The 21417-nt window shown below is 48.4% G+C and overlaps 1 protein-coding gene across 1 annotated transcript in view; it reads right to left on the bottom strand.

Moving 5' to 3' along the window:
• Positions 1–21417, bottom strand: part of PRKD1 (protein kinase D1) — a 929258-nt gene that overhangs the window by 51842 nt on the left and 855999 nt on the right. Inside the window, exons 12-14 of the mRNA XM_086936991.1 lie at positions 19247–19319; positions 17321–17427; positions 11110–11271 (exon numbers count right to left, since the gene is read on the bottom strand). Coding sequence (XP_086793117.1) covers positions 11110–11271; positions 17321–17427; positions 19247–19319 — 342 coding nt within the window. The remainder of the gene's footprint in view (positions 1–11109; positions 11272–17320; positions 17428–19246; positions 19320–21417) is intronic.

The following is a 21417-nucleotide window of genomic DNA, read 5'->3' as shown; positions in this document are numbered from 1 at the left end:
TGGGGTACGCGCTAGGGAACACATCTTGACCATAAAATTTATATTTCCTCACCGTTTTTAGCTTTTTTCTGAAAGATAAAAGGTTTGTTTCTTTGCGCAGGCTTTCTGGCAGTTTGTTCCATGCACTGGGAATTGTATGGGAAAACGTGCGCCCTCCAAAGGAGGATAGCTTAAAACGCGGACAAATCAGTAGAGCAGCGTCTGCTGATTGTAAATTCCTGCTTGGGGCGTATGGAACTAAACGTTTCTTGATATATTTTGGGGCTTGTCCGTACAGTGCTTTATGCGTTATGCATAGGCCCTTGAATTTGGCCCGTTGTTTCACCGGCAGCCAATGGAGTTTATGGAGGAGGGGAGTAGCCTGAGTCCTTCTAGGTTTGTTGAAGATCAGTCTGGCGGCGTCGTTCATGACTATCTGCAGTTTGCTCGACAATTTTTGAGGGATATTGTCATACAGAACGTTGCCGTAATCCAGGCATGCCAGGATCAGTGCTGATACTGCTCTTCTAAGCGTGTCTACCGTCAGGATAGGGGATAGTTTGCGCAATTACCTCATTAGCCCCACACAAGTGCCCACTACGGCTGAGACTTGGGCAGACATGGTGAGGTTTGCATCGATCATCCAAGCTTTTTACTGCTTCAGCTGGTATTGGGGATGGCCCTAATTCGGTAGGCCAGAGGAGGTCGTTTCAGGGGCTAGATGCCGTTGTGATCGCCAACACCTCGGTCTTATCGGGATTTATTTTTAATGAGTTGGTCGTCATCCAGTTCACGGTGAATTTTAGAATGTTCTGCATTCTCTGGTATGCCATTGGACAGTTGTCAATTTGAATAATAATCTGCGTATCGTCGGCATAGTTGTATATACTGCAGTCCATCTGATTTAATGTTGAGATGGGAGGTTGCAGGTAGGCATTGAACAATAAAGGTGATAATGCCGAGCCCTGAGGGACTCCGCATGTGATACCTACTGCCTCCGATACCAGGTTAGCCAATTGCACTCTCTGGACCCGTGACTCCAGGAAGGATGTCAGCCAGGCATGGGCGGTGCCCTGAATACCGAGGTCCCACATCCGCGACAACAATAGGTCATGCTTGACCGTATCGAATGCCGCGGAGAGGTCTAGCAGCACCAGGGCACATGGGTTTTTCCTGTCTGCTTTAAGTCTCAGGTCGTCCAGCACGGAAAGCATGACCAATTCTGTGCTATGGAGGGCCCTGAAACCAGCCTGGTTGGGCTCTAGTAGAGAGTTATTTTCTAGATGTTGAGAGAGAGTGGGCAATACGTGTTGTTCCAGGATTTTTGCTAGGAACGGTAGCTGTGAAATGGGCCTTTCATTTTTCAGGATCTTGGTATCAGCCCCTGCCTTTTTCAGGAGGGGAATCAGGCGAGCCTCCTTGAAGTTGGATGGAACCTGTCCAGTTATGAGCGAGCTATTCAGGAGTGATAGTATGTCGTCCTCTAGCCCTAACCATGCTTGTTTAAAGACCCTTGGGGGACACGGGTCCGCCGGTGAACCTGATTTAACTCGGCCCATCACTGTTCTAATAGTTTCCTTAGTGAGTAAGGGTATTGAGGTAAGGGGCTAGGTGACTGTTGGGGTCGTTTTGGTCGGAGTATCGGGACAGTCCAATCTGGGGGTCATCTTAATTTCGGACAGAAGATCAACAATCTTAGTGGTAAAGAAAGACTGAAATTTTGGCAGTCTTCTTGTGAGAAGGAGGGGGGCTGTTCCTTCTTTTTCCTCAATTCAGACAGAACCTTAAAGATTTCTTTCTGGGGATTAGGAGAGGTTGCAATTCTGTTTTCATAAAACTCAGCTTTCCTAGCCCTAATAGCTTGTTTATAAGTAATTAACTCTTTGGCATATAAGGTTTGACTGTCAGAATCATACCCCTTGCGCCAGGCTCTCTCTGACCGACGCAGGGGGCGTTCCAATTGCCTTAGTGCCTCATTGAACCATGGTTCACTTTTCTCCTTATCTCCAATTTTAACCCTTCGTGCAGGTACCACCACCTCAATGACGCTTTCCAGTTTTCGTGATAGTTTGAGACTGGCTGTCTCAGTGTCATCCTCTGGTTGTCTATTAAGGTGAGGTGGTAGTCTCTCTAGAGTGGAGATAAGTGTGTCAGTGTTGATTGTGTTCCACCTTCTCACGACCTGCCACTCAGCGGTGTGCGGTGCGCTTTGTCCTGGAAATACTATTCTACCCTGCAGCAGGTGATGATCCGACCATATGCAGGGAGATATAGTAATAGGGCCTAGCATCGGGACTGACGTCCAGATCAGGTCTAGTGTATGACCTTTCTCATGAGTAGGACCAGTCACCCTCTGGATTAGGTCTAACGAAGTCAATGCTTCATCAAGCTGTTTTGACATAGTGTCTTTGGGGGATTCCTCCCAGTGGAGGTTGAAGTCTCCCATAATCATGAGACCCTCATACCTAGTTCGTAGGTCATGAACCAGACCCAGAAAAGGTTCCATGAAAGCTGGGGAAGTCCTTGGGGGGCGGTAAACGAGGAGTATCACCAAGCAGTTGGTGGTGGAGCAGAGCTTGACTCCCAGAATACCCGCACCTTCCAGACTTTCTGCACAGATGATCTTGGATTTTAAAGATCTTTTATATAGAAGGGCGACTCCTCCCCCCCTTTCTACCATCTTTCCTGTTGTGAATAGTGGCACTGAAATTGGGGGGTAGTGCTGCTCACAAGTCGGGCATGGACGAGTCTTCTAACCAGGTTTCCGTAACCCCCAAGACATCTAAGTTGTCTTCTTGGAGCAGAGAGAACACTTCCAGATTATGTTTTTATAGGGAACGTGTATTAAGTAGATTCAGAAAAGGGGGTGGTGATGAACAGAGTGTCTGAATTAAGCAGACCACTCTTACCCAGTCCAAAGATCAGGGCTTGATCCATCACCGTTTTTTAGCTCACTGCACCATCCCAGCTCAGAACTTGGCTATATGCAAATTAGTCTGGCCCTGGCCCAGTGCATCATGGGAACAGGGCAGACCAAACTACCAAGCCAATTCTTATACTGGGAAGGAAACAAGCTACCGGGGACCGGTTTCTGGCATTTCAGCCGTCTTCGGCCCAGCTTGCTTGAATCCTGATGGTGCAATGAGCTATTCAGAAAAGGGGGTGGTGATGAACAGTGTGTCTGAATTAAGCAGACCACTCTTACCCAGTCCAAAGATCAGGGCTTGATCCATCACCGTTTTTTAGCTCACTGCACCATCCCAGCTCAGAACTTGGCTATATGCAAATTAGTCTGACCCTGGCCCAGTGCATCATGGGAACAGGGCAGACCAAACTACCAAGCCAATTCTTATACTGGGAAGGAAACAAGCTACCGGGGACCGGTTTCTGGCATTTCAGCCATCTTCGGCCCGGCTTGCTTGAATCCTGATGGTGCAATGAGCCAGGGACTCACATCTGAGTATACCCTTCCACGCTTGTGGTGGGCAAAAATTATTCAGAAAAGGGGGTGGTGATGAACAGAGTGTCTGAATTAAGCAGACCACTCTTACCCAGTCCAAAGATCAGGGCTTGATCCATCACCGTTTTTTAGCTCACTGCACCATCCCAGCACAGAAATGCCAGAAACTGGTCCCCGGTAGCTTGTCTCCTTTCTGGTGAAGAATTGGCTTGGTAGTTTAGTCTGCCCTGTTCCCATGATGCACTGGGCCAGGGACAGACTGATTTGCATATAGCCAGGTTCTGATCTGGGAGGGTGCAGTGAGATAAATAACGGTGATGGATCAAGCCCTGATCTTTGGACTGGGTAAGAATGGTCTGCTTAATTCAGACACTCTGTTCATCACCACCCCCTTTTCTGAATCGTTTTTGGCCACTATAGGTGTGGCAGGGTATACTCAGACATGAGTCCCTTTCTCACTGCACCATCAGGATTCAAGCAAGCCGGGCCGAAGACGGCTGAAATGCCAGAAACCGGTCCCCGGTAGCTTGTCTCCTTTCTGGTGAAGAATTGGCTTGGTAGTTTAGTCTGCCCTGTTCCCATGGTGCACTGGGCCAGGGACAGACTGATTTGCATATAGCCAGGTTCTGAGCTGGGATGGTGCAGTGAGATAAATAACGGTGATGGATCAAGCCCTGATCTTTGGACTGGGTAAGAATGGTCTGCTTAATTCAGACACTCTGTTCATCACCACCCCCTTTTCTGAATCGTTTTTGGCCACTATAGGTGTGGCAGGGTATACTCAGACATGAGTCCCTTTCTCACTGCACCATCAGGATTCAAGCAAGCCGGGCCGAAGACGGCTGAAATGCCAGAAACCGGTCCCCAGTAGCTTGCCTCCTTTCTGGTGAAGAATTGGCTTGGTAGTTTAGTCTGCCCTGTTCCCATGATGCACTGGGCCAGGGACAGACTGATTTGCACATAGCCAGGTTCTGAGCTGGGATGGTGCAGTGAGATAAATAACGGTGATGGATCAAGCCCTGATCTTTGGACTGGGTAAGAGTGGTCTGCTTAATTCAGACACTCTGTTCATCACCACCCCCTTTTCTGAATCGTTTTTGGCCACTATAGGTGTGGCAGGGTCTACTCAGACATGAGTCCCTTTCTCACTGCACCATCAGGATTCAAGCAAGCCGGGCCGAAGACGGCTGAAATGCCAGAAACCGGTCCCCGGTAGCTTGTCTCCTTTCTGGTGAGGAATTGGCTTGGTAGTTTAGTCTGCCCTGTTCCCATGATGCACTGGGCCAGGGACAGACTGATTTGCATATAGCCAGGTTCTGAGCTGGGATGGTGCAGTGAGATAAATAACGGTGATGGATCAAGCCCTGATCTTTGGACTGGGTAAGAGTGGTCTGCTTGATTCAGACACTCTGTTCATCACCACCCCCTTTTCTGAATCGTTTTTGGCCACTATAGGTGTGGCAGGGTATACTCAGACATGAGTCCCTTTCTCACTGCACCATCAGGATTCAAGCAAGCCGGGCCGAAGACGGCTGAAATGCCAGAAACCGGTCCCCGGTAGCTTGTCTCCTTTCTGGTGAAGAATTGGCTTGGTAGTTTAGTCTGCCCTGTTCCCATGATGCACTGGGTCAGGGACAGACTGATTTGCATATAGCCAGGTTCTGAGCTGGGATGGTGCAGTGAGATAAATAACGGTGATGGATCAAGCCCTGATCTTTGGACTGGGTAAGAGTGGTCTGCTTAATTCAGACACTCTGTTCACCACCACCCCCTTTTCTGAATCGTTTTTGGCCACTATAGGTGTGGCAGGGTATACTCAGACATGAGTCCCTTTCTCACTGCACCATCAGGATTCAAGCAAGCCGGGCCGAAGACGGCTGAAATGCCAGAAACCGGTCCCCGGTAGCTTGTCTCCTTTCTGGTGAAGAATTGGCTTGGTAGTTTAGTCTGCCCTGTTCCCATGATCCACTGGGCCAGGGACAGACTGATTTGCATATAGCCAGGTTCTGAGCTGGGATGGTGCAGTGAGATAAATAACGGTGATGGATCAAGCCCTGATCTTTGGACTGGGTAAGAGTGGTCTGCTCAATTCAGACACTCTGTTCATCACCACCCCCTTTTCTGAATCGTTTTTGGCCACTATAGGTGTGGCAGGGTACACTCAGACATGAGTCCCTTTCTCACTGCACACTCAGGATTCAAGCAAGCCGGGCCGAAGACGGCTGAAATGCCAGAAACCGGTCCCCGGTAGCTTGTCTCCTTTCTGGTGAAGAATTGGCTTGGTAGTTTAGTCTGCCCTGTTCCCATGATGCACTGGGCCAGAGACAGACTGATTTGCATATAGCCAGGTTCTGAGCTGGGATGGTGCAGTGAGATAAATAACCGTGATGGATCAAGCCCTGATCTTTGGACTGGGTAAGAGTGGTCTGCTTAATTCAGACACTCTGTTCATCACCACCCCCTTTTCTGAATCGTGTATTAAGTAGAGCAATGCTCTGTGAGGTTACTTTACCAAGTTCCCTCTTCAAATTAGTCTTGTTAGTAGGTGGCTTAGCTGTATCTTTCAGCAATCTTTCCTGTTTCAAAGTATCCAATATGTGCGGGCATAAGAGACTGGTGTTAGTATTTAATGCAAGTAAGGTTTCTCTGGAATACTGAGGACCTGGGCCAGGGATTATGGCCCCTGGACTCGGCCGGACGTGAACGGACATAGACGGGCCTGACTATGGCTCGACTCCGGCACGGGTCAGGCGCGTCCGCTGTGCGCGTTTGCTGCGCGAAGGCATGCCCATCCCCTTTTATGTGCGACTAGAGCGTACTCGATCCTACCCCACACCCAAGATGGCGGCCGCTAATTTAATGCTCAGGACCAACTCCACAGCGTCAATACTCAGCTGGGAGTGGTCCTGGGCTGCTGTAAAGAGGGGGAGCAGGTAGTCGGCTAAAGCTTATCAAATCAAGCTATTTTGCTACCATTTCTGTGCAATAAGTAAAAACGCTGATTTTGGCTGCAAATACACTTTAAAAAACGAGATTAAAAGTAACACAGTGCTAAATGTACAATCTCATGCAACAGCCTCCCGGCTTCCGCCTCAGGAGGTGCTCAACAATCAGGCAATCAATTGCTAGGTGTTCTGGGACCCCTTTTAAGTGTGAGTAGAGTGCACTCGATCCTACCCCACACCCAAGATGGCCGCCGCTAATTTAATGCTCGGGACCGACTCCACAGCGTCAATACTCGGCTGGGAGTGGCCCTGGGCTGCTGTAAAGAGGGGGAGCAGGTAATCGGCTAAAGCTTATCAAATCAAGCTATTTTGCTACCATTTCTGTGCAATAAGTAAAGTGCAATCACCGCAAACTGCATTTTCTATCGTACTCTGCCGCTCGCGTAGCTCTGCGTAGTGCAGTGGAATTTTTTTTGCACTTTGCACCCAGGTTCATATATATGGAGAACCCAGAGATTACGGGTAAATATGGAGAATCCAGATATTACAGGTATATATGGAGAGTTCTGATATTACAGGTATATGTGGAAAATCCTGATACTACAGGTATATATTGAAAATCCTGATATTACAGGTATATATGGAGAATCCTGATATTACAGGTATATATGGATAATAATCTGGCTGTGACCTGCGTAATTACAAAACAGTAACCCAAATAATCCTAATAAGGAAGTAAGAGGCAGGATATGTAGGTTAAATAAGTGCGTGAAAGTGAAGAACCCTGCTTATATGGCAGCTGACTGTGACCTTTGAGGCGTGACCGGGATGGGAGGATGCAGAACCCTGCTTATATGGCAGCTATCATTGCCCTTTAGAATGAGATGGGGGGGGGGGGCAGTATCTCTGGAAATAACCATAGGAAGGACCTGAACCAATCGAACACCCTTCCTTCTATACCCCAAACTCCGAGCCGAGACTTCCATCAGGATGGAATGGTCAGCAGTGTCCAGATGTGATCCTAGTATACGAGCCTGAACTGAGAGACTGCAGTGGCCAGGGCTGGACTGAGAACAGAAAGCAGAAAGTGATAACCACTATTGACTGTCTAGCCCCTCTGAAATCACAACCGGCCAAAATCAAACGTCTCCAGACCCCATGGTACTCCCCCTATCTAAGATCTGAAAAATGCCAATGTAAGAAACTGGAAGGGCTATGGCGCCTTTCCAAAAACCCGCAAGATAAGGAAAACTTCAAAACGGCACTATCAGCATATCACAAAAATATACAACTCGCTCGGAAAACGCACATCATAGTACAACTTGAAAGCGCTGGAAACTCCTCTCGTACCTTGTTCCAAGTCTTGAACTCATTTATCAACCCCAAGGCCTGTCACACCAAAGTAGCCGCCTCCCAAACTCCGTTTAACAAAATCGCAAATCACTTTTCGGAGAAAATTGAAACCATTTATCAAAAGATCAGCTCCAGCCCCTATCCTCAGTCGGGCCCTAGAACAGACCTTTCCCCTATTACCACCGATGCCCTAACCCTGGAATCCTTTCCAGCTTTGACTGCAATCACCATGGAATCATTGCTGTAAGTGGTCAACTCTGGATCTCCCCTAGATCCCACACCTGCTAAACCCTCTGCCCTCCTATCAAAGACGCTTGCTGCGCCCATTTGCTCTATTCTCAATAGATCTATGGAAGAAGGCAGCCTTCCATCGAAGTGGAAAGCAGCACCGATCCCCCCCATTAGGAAGAACCCGAGGATCTCCATTGATGAGGTCTCTAATTATCGTTCTATTTCTCTAATTCCTCTAAGCAGCAAACTCCTAGAGAAACATGTCAACAAATATCTGTCGGGATTTGTTGAATCCTCAAATCGTTTAGACCACTCACAGTCAGGATTTCGACCAAAACACAGCACCAAGTCAGCCCTGGTGGAAGTAACAGATAACATCCGTATGCTGGCGGATGAAGGTCGAGCAGTACTTTTGGTGCTTCTCGACCTATCCGCAGCATTTGACACCATCTCCCACCAGATTCTACTCCAGCGACTCGAGGACATAGGCATACGAGGGAAAGCCCTAAAATGGCTGACCGATTTCCTCACTAACAGAACGCAAACCATAAACTTAGGCCCTTTCAGCTCACAAACCACCAAAGTCACCAGGGGGGTACCGCAGGTCTCATACTTGAGCCCCACATTAATTAACATCTATGTTACCCCCCTGGCTGGCCTACTGAGGCAACTCAGCTTCATCCCTATCTCCTACGCCGATGATACGCAACTTCTGCTCTCCTTTGACAAAACAGACACGAACATCCAATTCACCTTCTCAGAGGGTATGAAAGGCATTGCTCTATGGATAATCTCCTCCAGCTAAATACTGAAAAATCTGAAATCATGCTGTTTGGAGAAGCAATGACGAAATGGTCCCCCAACTAGGGCTGGTCTGGGAACGAAAACCGGCCCTGGCAAAGTGCTCGGCCGCCCCCTGGGGAAGCAACCAAGCTCTTTGCTGGGGCCGGTTTTCGGCCGATTTTGTTACAGGGCCGATTTTGCAGCTATGCTGCAAAAACGGTCCTGTAACAAAAACGGCCCCCAGGGGCCCAAAACTGGCCCCCACCCTTGCGGCCCACCGGGGGATTGCCCGATGCCCGCAATCGCTAGTCCGGCCCTGCCTCCAATTGGTGGCCTGAGGAACTGGGGTCAGCCCCACCCCCACCCCCAAAAATGTAGTGAAAAACTTAGGGGTGAAACTTGACCAGAAACATACTTTAGAAGAATATGTTAACCATACCACAGGAACATGCTATCGCGCATCGGGCCTCCTCTGCAGAGTCTTCCCCCTTATACCAACATCCATACGTAAAACCCTGGTACAGGCCCTAATCCTTAGCCGCCTGGACTACTGCAATGCTCTACTTATCTCTGCCAAGGAATCCTCCCTTGGCAAACTACAAGTAATTCACCACGGCCCGATTGGTGAAAAACGCCCCTCCCAGAATCTCAGCTGCTCCGTTACTTCAAGAACCTCACTGGCTTCTAGTGAAACAAAGAGTAAAATTCAAAATATGCTGTATAGTTCACAAATCCCTGAACAATATGGGATCTAGCTACCTGACCAAAAAACTGGTCAGATATATGCCACCTAGAACCTTGGATTCCTTCATATCCCACGCATCAAATTAGCCCGCATGGGCGGTAAAGCATTCTCCCATCTTGCCCCAAGGTACTGGAACCCGCTCGCCCCCCCAGTTGCGTCAATGCCCCAACTTCCTGACTTTCATAAAACTGCTCGAAACGAGACTGTCCTAAACTCTCCTTGGTTGGCCACTAGCTGTCACAGCGCTTAGATACCCCGATGGGGTGATTCGGGTGATATAGAAATCATAAATCAAATCAAATCAGCCATGACAATTTTATCTGCCCGTCCCCCCCCCGGGGGTTGGGGTGGCATTGTGTGAGGGTGCAAGTGTGAAGTATTGCTGCTTAACTAAATCGGCCCCCACCACTCCAAAGAGAGCCCCCACCCTTCCAGCGTCCCAGGGAAATATCATATGCCCACCATGGCCAGTCCAGCCCTGGTATTGGCACATCTCTGCCACACGGCTGACGGGGGCAGCAGCACATATCTGAACACACACAACAGAACAGAGTAGAAACTACTTCAACAAAGGGACATTTCTCAAAACAGCTACGTTCAAACATATCATCCCACTAGTTTGTAATTTTGAATTAAAATCTTGTAGATGCTGCAGGGCCCTTCACCCCATTCAGTGATGTTGTTCTCCCTGTAGACCTGGCAACACTGGTCGGTGCCCTTGAGCCTCACATGCTGAAAGAGGCAGGTAACAATGCACTCCTGCAACTCTACTAGCCGCTCCCCCAGGGAAGTGCCCTCGATTCTGACCGGCACCACCAGCCCCTCTTTTGGCCGTTGTCCCATTCTCACCTGGGGCATTAGGAGTGTGGTCATGCACTGGATCAACCGGCTTCTCTTGGGCTGGTTGCCCCAGGGTTGCACCCTCAATCCTCACCCAGGTCCCTAGGAAGGTGATAATGTGGTCAGACATCCGGCCCACTTCTGGCCAGATGCCCCAGGGTGGTCCACTTAATTCTCTCCTGGACCACCATGATGCGCTCATACATCTTGCCTCTTTTTTGTGCAGACACCCCCGGGTGGTGCCCTTAAATCTTACCTGCGTTACAAGAAAGGTGGTGATGGGTCCGGGGAGCCTGCCCGGAGCCTGCCCCTCTTGTAGCCGGTTGCCCCTGGATGGTACCCTCAAGTCCCACCTGAGTCACCAAAAAGGTGGTGATGGCCTCTTATGACCAGTCACACCAGAGTGGTGCCCTAAATTCTCACCTGGGTCACTAGGCAGGTGGTGATCCCCCCTTGTGGCCGGTCACCCTAGAGTGGTGCCCTCAATTCTCACCTAGGTCACAAGGAAGGTGGTGATGCCCTCTTATGGACAGTCACACCAGAATGGGGCCCTAAATTCTCACCTGGGTCACCAGGCAGGTGGTGATTCCCCCTTGTGGCCGGTCACCCTAGAGTGGTGCCCTCAATTCTCACCTGGGTCACCAGGCAGGTGGTGATGCCCCTTTGTGGCCGGTCACCCTAGAGTGGTGCCCTCAATCCTCACCTGGGTTACCAGGCAGGTGGTGATGCCCTCTTGTGGCCGGTCACCCTAGAGTGGTGCCCTCAATTCTCACCTGGGTCACCAAGAAGGTGGTGATGCGTTCGGGCAGCCGGCCCCTCTCGCTGGACAGGATCATCTCCAGCATGTCCCCGTGCAGCTTCTCCATCACTACGAAGACCCGCTCCATCGTCTCGAACATGCACTCCAGGTTCACTACGCCGCGGTGGTGCAGGTTCTGTGGAGGAGAGCAAGGAGGTCAGAGGAGGGCTGCATTAGAACCTGAGGAGGAAGCGCCCCAAGGGTCACTGTGCCCCGTGCTGAGGGCTGGGAAAGATCAACATCAACATCAAGCAGTGAATATAATTAGTACTGATAGTAATAGAAGTAGCAATTATAGCAGTACTAGTAGTAGCAGTAGTAATTATTACACAAGTAATAGTGGCAGTACTAGCAGGAATCAAAGAAATAATAGTAGTAGTGTTGCAGTAGTAGTTGCATCAGTACTGCTTCTATTAGTAATCAGTAGTCACAGCAGCAGAAGCAGTAATAGTAGTACTGGAACTTGTAGTAATCAGAGTAGTGTTAGTTTTGTAGAATAGGTTCTAATAGAAGTAGTTACTAGCAGGGCCGGCTATTGGGCAGTGCGACAGGTGCCATCGCACCGGCCACTGACTTCCGTAAGGACGCTGTGTTTGCAAGTATATTATGGTTTTAAAGCACTTGCTGACACATTCCTTGCCTCCCACAATTTCCAGGCAACAATAAAAATGTCAAAATAACTCTGGTGATTAATGTTCTTCCTAGAGAAATATCAGACGATTATCTAGTTGAAGTTTTGACTCACTTTACGGTAGCGCAGAGGGTTAAAAAGCCTGCTGCAAAGAACATGTACCATGCATGTGACAAAGTGCACATAATGTAAATAGGTCAGTGGGTTACTGCTTTTAAAAGAGACATCCTTTTATTGCTTGCAATTTATAAGGTAAAATTCTAATATAGAACAGTGAGCTATTAACTTTCATCAGATAAGTGCATGCACACTGCAAAGCAAAGGATAGAATAATGTTGCAAGAGGGGTTCATTTGGGTAGAAATCGATTCATATTATTATAGAGAACGCCCAATTATCGAGTTACGTTTTAAATTCTGAGTTTGTGCTTCTCCAGACCAAGGACTCAAACTATACTGTCACTCCTACACCTTGTAGCCCTGTGGCCTATGTAACATTTCTTATACATTGATTTACATAACTATGATTGACTGTCTATGTAATGTGTGCGATGCAAAGTGCTATGACACACTACACTGGTATGAGTGGCGCTATATAACTAATTAAATGCATCTGAGAGAAAGAGTAGTTATGGAGGCTTGAGAGGCTCAGTTAAATGGTGGTAGTGAGGGAGTCCGTGGTCGCGGTGATCATTGAGGGCGCCAACAAACATTGCTGAACTGGGCACCACCAGCGCCAAAGCCGGCCCTGGTTACTATAGTAGTGCTGCTATTAGCAGCAGGCTTCTGATTGGAGCATCTGCGGCATCAATGGTAGTAGATGCATTCGCAGTGTATGTATTCTCAGTAAAGTACTAGTGGTCACAGCAGTGGTACTAATAACAAAAATACTATTCTATTAGGACTAGCAGTTTTAATAGTTCTGGTAACAGATAATGTGCCTTGAGTAGCACCACAAGAACTAGTAGTTGCAGTAGTAAAATCAGTGGTAGTAACAGCAGCTCCACTAAAAGCAGTAGCAATCACAGATGTGTAGTACTATTTGCACAAATAGCAGTGTAGTAAGTGGCAGTGGTAATAAACACAGTAATAGAAGCAGCAGGAGTAATATAAGCTACATTAGTAGCAGTCCTACTAGCAGCTGTAATCGTACTAGTAGCAGTATTAAAAGCAAGAGTAGTGGTAGTAGCTACAGTGGTTGGGACAGAAGTCGCAGTTTGTCTGCAAGTATGTGCAATAGTAGCACTGCAGCTTTAGTAGTACTGATAGTTGCAGTAATGCTGGTGACCGGAGTAGTAGCCTTAGTATTAATGTTCAGACTATGAGTAATAGGGATCACTGACAGAATATCGAGGAGCAAAATATCGATCTGGCAAAATATCGATGACAAAATATAGAATGCCAGAATATCGAATTCCTATCTCCAAACAGGTAGGTACAAAAATATTGAATCCAAAATATCGTTGTAAATAATCTAGTTTGTAAAATATAGAATTTTTAAAATGTCTAAAAAGTAATATAAAATAATTAATATAATTAAGTAAAACAATCTTAAAAATACTTAAATAACCTTAAAATTAATAAATAATTAATGTAATTTAAAAAATAAATAAACATGTATTGTTATTTTTTAATACATAGATATATTAACTCGAAAATATAAAAAAATATAAAATAATTTTAGCGTAGGATAGCAGGAGGGTAAAAATTACTATTACCACTCCAGTGAGTGCAACATTAGGGGAAGTGTTGGATAGCGTAGGGGTTAAAATTACTATTCCCACTCCAGTGAGTGCAACAGTAGGGAAAGCGCTGGATATCGGGGGGGGGCTGTTACAATTACTATTGTTATCAAAAAGCAGGGAGACGTGGATGATCCGGTTATTACCACCGTCACCACGGTTGGGCAGGTTGGTCCGCCTAGTGCGTCGAGTCCTTGTACATGGGCAGGGTTCCAGACTGGGTTCTGGGTTCTAGGTGCTCCAGTTTTCCAGTCCCTGTGAGTCGCCCGTGACTTTTGCATTTCTTGCTGAGCCGGATACCTCCTGGTATTTTGACATGAGACACAGTTGTCGCATACTTGTGACGTGACCCAACCCGGTCGTCATTAATGATGTGCTCCACCACAATTGTGTCCCCTGCTCGACATGCACCTCGTCAGCTCCATTTCTTCCTTCTGTTTTTAGAGACACTACTAATTGAGTGTCCAGGTAACGGCTGCACTGGATGAGGCCAGCACACACACTAATTTAGGTGAGTGTAGCACATTTGTTTGTGTTAGCAGATTGTTGATGTTGGTGTTATAATTTGTATCCATGTGTATCCCCTCCCTGTGTTTAGATTTATAGCTGTAAACGACTAGTCGCCTGTGTGACTGTTGGAATATAGCCAGGTGTATACCTTCCCCCGTGTGAAGAGATACCCTACTCACTAAAACAAAAAGAAACGTGCTGAAATGTGTAACGTAACTGATTCTATGCAAAGTGCTTTGATAACATGTAACGGAACGGGTGCTATGTAAAGCGCCTTGATAACCTAATCGGTTCAAGTTCCTGAAATGTGTAACGTAACTGATTCTATGTAAACTGCTGTGATAACATGTAACGGAACTGGTGCTATGTAAAGCGCTCTGATAACCTAATCGGTTCAAGTTCGCGCTATAGAAAACTCTAAAAATAAATAAATAAATAAATAAATTGCTACCCATGTGTTATACGGCTGTCTTTTCTAACAGAGGGACACCTTAAGAGTAGGCCTCCCCCCTGAATGAAAGCTCAGTTTTTATTCAAATACAACTTTATTTTGAAACAGAACCCTATGAGTTACACGCACAAACTCAGGGTTTCTGTGCAAGCATGTATGTATTTTACCCCTGATTTTGTTTGCATTACAGGCGGTCTCCAGCACCTAGGAGGATCACCCTAGGCGTTTTGGAAAGTGGCAAGTAGAATTGAGGCACTTGCCCTCCCACTTTTTATGTCGATAGTTTTTTGGTTTATCACTATATTGTTTCTTTTACACATGGTCCTGAAGAATCGCAGATGATCTGTAATAGGCAGTTATTAGGCGAGAAACATGTCGACCACTAAGGAGCAGAGTAGTTAATTCTTTCACCTAAGAAATAGAACATACTACCCTCCTTTTTTGTTTTATGTAGGTAAGGTACCTGACAGAATAAAAGTTGAGCAGAGGAATCCTTAACCGATTTTAATCCACTGCACATACATCTACACATGACTAGGCCCCCTCCCCCCCACTGCACCCTTACGGCAAGGAATAAAAGATCTCTGATAAGGAGCCCCTTTAAGGGTGCCCGTTGGGCATTGCAGCGCCGCCCCGACGAGGAGCAGGCTCTAATGATGAAGCATGACACCTGGCTTGCTGGGTGTCTGAGAGCCCTAGTTCTAAAAGGAGGAATTCCCCTCCTATCCTCCAGCTTTATTTGACCCCTGTTTTCTTCTTTTCTTCTCTACTTCACCAGTCATCATTACCCTGGTGTCTTATGGTGATTAAAATTACTATTCCCACTCCAGAGAGTGCAACAGTAGGGAAAGTGTTGGATAGCATAGGGGTAAAAATTACTATTCCCACTCCAGTGTGTGCAACAGTAGGGAAAGTAATGATTTAATATTTAAATAAAAATAAATTGATTATCAATTCCAATAAAAAAATATTAAAATGAATTACCAATAACAACATATTTAATAATTAATTAATTATAAATACCAATAAATATTATTTATTAAAAATGAATTACCTATTATTAATTAACAACAAATTATTTTTCAATACCAAAAATGTATAGGTAATAAGAAAATGAGCAATTAATAATTAATTACCTGTAAATTAACAATACACTAAAATAATTGCAATAATTAATAAATTACAATTAAATTACTTCCCACCATATTCCCCTAAAAACCCTCAACCCGCTACAGAACTAAAACGCAAAATTAAATTAAAAATAATTAATAATTCCTAAAAATTAATATTTAATTTACTATAATTAAATTACTTCCCATCTTATTCCCCTATAAACCCATAACCCGCTACGGAATTAATAACATAAAATACATTACTTTAAAAAAATTAAAACATATATTACAAAAATAATACATACTTTTAAAACATATACTAAAACTTAAAACACTATAAACAATTTATATTTTAAACAACTATATTATGACTGTCGATATTTCTAACTTCGATAATATAAAAATCGATATTTCTTACCTGAATTTCGATATTCTGCACCACTATATTTTGGCAATTCGATATTCTGTCCATTCTATATGAAAAACTCGATATTCTGTCAATTCGATATTTTTATTTCAAAATTGTGACTGTTCACCGAGTAATACGTCACAAAGCCCCTACATTCCTCTCGTCCAAAGTCAGCACTGTTTGCAGTTGTTATGGAGTTCCACGTATTGAGCTCCAGGTTTGAGTGGTCCTTGGCCCATCATGGTCAGCTGGCAAAACACCTTATGGACCATGCGGCTGTATTCATAACAGCTGACCGTAGTAGGACGTGTTCAGGATGGTGCACCATGCAAGTAATGACTTTAGTGATGCCTGGCCACATCAAGGGGCTCAGTGATGTCGGACCATGCTGTGAGGTTACACTAATGACTCAACATAGCATCAGATGGAATTCGCACAGGGCCACCACGGTGAGTGGCTGAATGTCTGACCCCAGAAGGACGTGGAAACTCTTCCTCCTGAGATGGATGACATCATATATCACCAGTTCTTGCAGAAAACTCTGAACACTCAAGTACTGTCCATACAGAACTACTTAACACTTTCCAGTGAGCTCTGCCTGCATACGTCATGCTAAAACCCGAAATAATTTACTCATATATATATATATACTAAAAAACTTACCTTCAGAACTGAATTTAGTATTGTGTGTTTATTTGTGTACAGTAAAACTAAGTATTCGTGATTCCCAACAGAACCACTGTTTTTGTTTAGCTTCATTACCCAGGTTCTGAGGGTTACTGGGTTACCCCATTATAACTAATGGCAGATAAAAGATTGTAACATGATGTCCCTCCTTGCTACTGATGTCTCCACCAGTGGCTGACGTGGCCTTCAGTGGTGCTTCCAACTGCTGATGCTGCTTCGACTTCCTATGATGTGTCCGAATAGCGATGGCGCCTTTAGCTACTGCTGGCAGCTCTGACTGTCAATGGACCTTCAACTGCTGATGCTGCCTGTGACTGCCGACGTCTCGCCCAACTGCTTATGTCACTGCTGATGTGACCCCCGACAGCCGAAGTCGGATATGACTCCCTATGGTCGCGAGGGGCGGCTTGCCTTTTGGATCGCCTGTAAGATAACCCTCCTTGTTGGCATGTGTATATGCTAATAAATCTGCAGCTACTTTTCTCCAACAAAAATGTTGTCTTGTCTGCTTATTTCTGCGAAATGCATGTTACTGCGAGCGGGCTGATGAGTGGGCCGATATTGGCACTATGCACATAACCAAGATGGCCGACAAACCATGAACTCCCACAACCCTTAGCCAACTCTCAAGCAGCAGACACATACCTGCAAGATGGCCACCTCGTTCCGCAGCTGACTCTCCTGCTTGGTCGGGAACCGAAGTTTGTCGATGATTTTAATGGCGACATCTCTTCCTGTCTTACGATGTTTCCCTGAAAGCAAAATAAATGATTAAGCGTGTTTCACTGACACCGGTGAAAGCTCAGGAATAGAAAGTAGGACTGGGTGGAACTCGTGGAGTTTCACTCTGCAGAATTCTGCAGGGTTACAATAAAACTTCACAAGATTCCGCAAATTTCACTAATGGCCAGAAATAGGCACATCGTGCTGCTCGCATTGTGATTTAGAGGAGGTGAGAAGGCAGCCTTGGTGACCAGCCTAGAGGTGGTGAGAAGGAAGCCCCAGTGACCAGCCTAGAGGTGGTGAGAAGGCAGCCTTGGTGACCAGCCTAGAGGTGGTGAGAGGGCAGCCTTGGTGACCAGCCTAGAGGTGGTGAGAGGGCAGCCTTGGTGACCCGCCTAGAGGTGGTGAGAAGGCAGCCTTGGTGACCAGCCTAGAGGTGGTGAGAGGGCAGCCTTGGTGACCAGCCTAGAGGTGGTGAGAGGGCAGCCTTGGTGACCAGCCTAGAGGTGGTGAGAGGGCAGCCTTGGTGACCAGCCTAGAGGTGGTGGGAAGGCAGCCTTGGTGACCAGCCTGAAGGTGGTTAGAATGCAGCCCCAAGGATCAGCGTAGAGGTGGTGAGAGGGCAGCCTTGGTGACCAGCCTAGAGGTGGTGAGAGGGCAGCCTTGGTGACCAGCCTAGAGATGGTGTGAATGCAGCCCCAGTGACCAGCCTAGAGGTGGTGAGAGGGCAGCCTTGGTGACCAGCCTAGAGGTGGTTAGAATGCAGCCCCAGTGACCAGCCTAGAGGTGGTGAGAGGGCAGCCCCAGTGACCAGCCTAGAGGTGGTGAGAGGGCAGCCTTGGTGACCAGCCTAGAGGTGGTGAGAAGGCAGCCCCAGTGACCAGCCTAGAGGTGGTGAGAGGGCAGCCCCAGTGACCAGCCTAGAGGTGGTGAGAAGGCAGCCCCAGTGACCAGCCTAGAGGTGGTGAGAATACAGACTTTGTGACCAGCCTGAAGGTGGTGAGAAGGCAGCCCCAGTGACCAGCCTAGAGGTGATTAGAATGCAGCCCCAGTGACCAGCCTAGAGGTGGTGAGAGGGCAGCCTTGGTGACCAGCCTAGAGGTGGTGAGAGGGCAGCCTTGGTGACCCGCCTAGAGGTGGTGAGAAGGCAGCCTTGGTGACCAGCCTAGAGGTGGTGAGAGGGCAGCCTTGGTGACCAGCCTAGAGGTGGTGAGAGGGCAGCCTTGGTGACCAGCCTAGAGGTGGTGAGAGGGCAGCCTTGGTGACCAGCCTAGAGGGGGTGAGAAGCAGCCTTGGTGACCAGCCTAGAGGGGGTGAGAAGGCAGCCTTGGTGACCAGCCTAGAGGGGGTGAGAAGGCAGCCCCAGTGACCAGCCTAGAGGTGGTGAGAAGGCAGCCCCAGTGACCAGCCTAGAGGTGGTGAGAAGGCAGCCTTGGTGACCAGCCTAGAGGTGGTGAGAAGGCAGCCCCAGTGACCAGCCTAGAGGTGGTGAGAAGGCAGCCCCAGTGACCAGCCTAGAGGTGGTGAGAAGGAAGCCCCAGTGACCAGCCTAGAGGGGGTGAGAAGCAGCCTTTGTGCGAACTCTGCGGAATGCGAAGTGTAGAGAACTCCTCCAACTCCGCGAACGGAGCGAAGTTCACCGCCCAGACCTAGTGAGTATGTGTGAGGTTAGACTGGTGTGTTTAATCTAATATTATGCGGCTCTAATGTATTCAGAGACACAACTAAAAACACAACCAGGGCGTGGGACGTTGGTACATGCGCTCCATCATCCATAACAAGAACCCTCACAGGTTCTCCCTGCCCCCCAACCATAATGCCCCTCCCCCACCCCAATTCTGCACCTACCTCCGTAGACTATTCCAAACTGTCCCGAGCCCAACACCTCGTCCGGAAATATCTGGTACACGGAACTGATGTCCTGTGGAGGAAACATGGACAAAGAGTGAGGGCTGCATCTTCAAAAGGCTGGGCATGGGAGGGTACAGGAGCGGACAGTAAGGGACGCTGGGCACAGGAGGGCACAGGAGGGTACAGAAGGAGACAGCAAGGGGCGCTGGGCACAGGAGGGTACAAAAGGAGACAGTAAGGGGCGCTGGGCACAGGAGGGTACAGAAGGAGACAGTAAGGGACGCTGGGCACAGGAGGGCACAGGAGGGTACAGAAGGAGACAGTAAGGGGCGCTGGGCACAGGAGGGTACAGAAGGAGACAGAAGGAGACAGTATGGGGTGCTGGGCATGGGAGGGTACAGGAGCGGACAGTAAGGAACGCTGGGCACAGGAGGGCACAGGAGGGTACAGAAGGAGACAGTAAGGGGCGCTGGGCACAGGAGGGCACAGGAGGGTACAGAAGGAGACAGTAAGGGGCGCTGGGCACAGGAGGGTACAGAAGGAGCTTGTAAGGGGCGCTGGGCACAGGAGGGTACAGAAGGAGACAGTAAGGGGCGCTGGGCACAGGAGGGTACAGAAGGAGACAGTAAGGGGCGCTGGGCACAGGAGGGTACAGAAGGAGACAGTAAGGGGCGCTGGGCACAGGAGGGTACAGAAGGAGCTTGTAAGGGGCGCTGGACACAGGAGGGTACAGAAGGAGACAGTAAGGGGCGCTGGGCACAGGACGGTACAGAAGGAGACAGTTAGGAGGGCTGGGTGCCGGAGGGCATTGGAGGTACAGGAGCAGACAGTGAAGGGCGCTGGGCACAGGAGGGCATGAGAGGGTACAGGAGCACGTATAGAACAAAGGGAGTGCAGTTCCTAAAAGGGGGATGGGAGGGCAGATGGGAAAGACACATCGTTTGCCATTTTGCCCTCACACACCCCGAAAGGTGTCATGCTTCATCATTGGGCCTTGCTCCTCGTCGGGCTGGCGCTGCAATGCTCGACAGGCAGAACACATGGAATGGGCCGTAGCGCAGCGCCTCTCATGGAATGGGCAGTAGCACAGCGCCTCTCATGGAATGGGCAGTAGCGCACCGCCTCTCATGGTATAGGCAGTAGCGCAGCGCCTCTCATGGTATAGGCAGTAGCGCAGCGCCTCTCATGGAATGGGCAGTAGCGCAGCTCCTCTCATGGGATGGGCAGTAGTGCAGCACCTCTCATGGAATGGGCAGTAGAGCAGCGCCACTCATAGAATGGTCAGTAGTGCAACGCCTCTCATGGAAGGGGCAGTAGCACAGTGCGTCTCATAGAATGGGCAGTAGCGCAGCACCTCTCATTGAGTGGGCAGTAGAGCATCGCCTCTCATGGAATGGGCAGTAGAGCATCGCCTCTTATGGAATGGGCAGTAGAGCAGCGCCTCTCATGGAATGGGCAGTAGGGCAGCATCTCTCATGGAATGGGCAGTAGCGCAGCGCCTCTCATGACTGGGCGGTAGTGCAGCACCTCTCATGGAATGGGCAGTAGTGCAGCGCCTCGTATGGAATGGGCAGTAGCGCTGCGCCTCGTATGGAATGGGCAGAAGCGCAGCATCTCTCATGGAATGGGCAGTAGAGCAGCGCCTCTCATGGAATGGGCAGTAGAGCAGCGCCTCTCATGGAATGGGCAGTAGGGCAGCATCTCTCATGGAATGGGCAGTAGAGCAGCGCCTCATGGAATGGGCAGTAGAGCATCGCCTCTCATAGAATGGGCAGTAGAACAGCGCCTCTCATGGAATGGGCAGTAGAGCAGCGCCTCTCATGGAATGGGCAGTAGGGCAGCATCTCTCATGGAATGGGCAGTATTGCAGCGCTTCTCATGGAATGGGCAGTAGCGCAGCGCCTCTCATGACTGGGCGGTAGTGCAGCACCTCTCATGGAATGGGCAGTAGTGCAGCGCCTCGTATGGAATGGGCAGTAGCGCAGTGCCTCGTATGGAATGGGCAGAAGCACAGCATCTCTCATGGAATATGCAGTAGCGCAGCGCCTCTCATGACTGGGCAGTAGTGCAGCACCTCTCATGGAATGGGCAGTAGTGCAGCGCCTCGTATGGAATGGGCAGTAGCGCAGCGCCTCGTATGGAATGGGCAGAAGCGCAGCATCTCTCAT

The sequence above is a fragment of the Lissotriton vulgaris genome, chromosome 9 (genome assembly GCF_964263255.1).
Source record: "Lissotriton vulgaris chromosome 9, aLisVul1.2, whole genome shotgun sequence".
NCBI lineage: Eukaryota > Metazoa > Chordata > Amphibia > Caudata > Salamandridae > Lissotriton > Lissotriton vulgaris.
Note: the sequence above shows the minus strand (reverse complement) of the source record. Positions and strands in the feature narration are given on the sequence as shown.